This window comes from Egretta garzetta, unplaced genomic scaffold, assembly GCF_000687185.1.
Source record: "Egretta garzetta isolate BGI_Z169 unplaced genomic scaffold, ASM68718v1 scaffold228, whole genome shotgun sequence".
NCBI classification, from domain to species: Eukaryota; Metazoa; Chordata; class Aves; order Pelecaniformes; family Ardeidae; genus Egretta; species Egretta garzetta.
The window spans coordinates 2,215,140-2,216,035 of NW_009260758.1; the positions used below are offsets into that span (position 1 = coordinate 2,215,140).

The 896-nt window shown below is 43.8% G+C and overlaps 1 protein-coding gene across 3 annotated transcripts in view; it reads right to left on the minus strand.

Moving 5' to 3' along the window:
- The window catches only part of CHL1 (cell adhesion molecule L1 like), a 54,914-nt gene that overhangs the window by 33,342 nt on the left and 20,676 nt on the right, over positions 1-896 (minus strand). For all 3 annotated transcript variants that reach the window (XM_009645964.2, XM_009645965.2, XM_009645963.2), the window contains one exon: positions 232-416. In XM_009645964.2, the coding sequence (XP_009644259.1) occupies positions 232-416 (185 nt within the window). The remainder of the gene's footprint in view (positions 1-231; positions 417-896) is intronic.

Below are 896 nucleotides of genomic sequence, written 5' to 3' on the forward strand. Positions count from 1 at the left end.
TTTTCTTTTTTTTTTTTTTTTTTTTTTTTTTTTTTTTTTTTTTTTTTTTTTTAAGGTGCTGCTTTCTGCAAGCTTCCCAAAGCCATAAGGCAGGTCCTTGGCTAGCATAAATTGATAGAGTTGATTGAATTTATGCATTATACCGAGTGATATTAGCAAAGGTCCTTATCCACCTCCCTTTGACCACCCCTCTGTTCAAAACCAATAAGCTTAGTAAAGTGTACTCAGCACCTTCCACGTGAACGTGGAACTCGTGCTTCGCTCTCCCCATGGGGTTGCTTGCCGTGCACTGGTATGTTCCTTCATCGGCTGCAGTCACTTGGTCTATCTTCAATATCTTCCCAAAATTTTCTGTTTCTGGTTCGTCCTTGGGCAAGTTTCCAGTGACCTTGACCCAGCTTAGATGAGGAGTTGGGCTAATAGCAAAGAAAAACAAAAAAGATTCTGAGTGATGTTAGTAGAGCTGCTGGACTTCATGCATATGGAAAAGTTTTCAGAGTCTTTTGAGTCCTTCTAAAACACTGGGGTTATACTAAGGGTTATGCTACAGACTATGGCATGCCTATACTGCTTCTGGATTTGAAGGGCCCCTATGAAGAGGTTCTTCAAAGCCACCACCAGGCCATGGCATGAGGCTGCGTTCCTTGTAAGCATATTGGCATGGACTGCGGCAGAGGGAACGGAGCTTATTTCGTCCTACTCCAAAAGGGCACTTGAGGACAGACAAGGAGGTAAAGACTTCATTAGAGTGACCTCACTTGGTGCCCTGCCTGGTTAGAAAGGTGGCCAGCCATTTGAGATGGCTGAAAATGCTCCTTATGTTTTTAGAAAGCAAATGGCAGTGACACAGAAATTTGGGACAGACTGTTGTCTGCACATTCCCAGCTGGGCTTCGC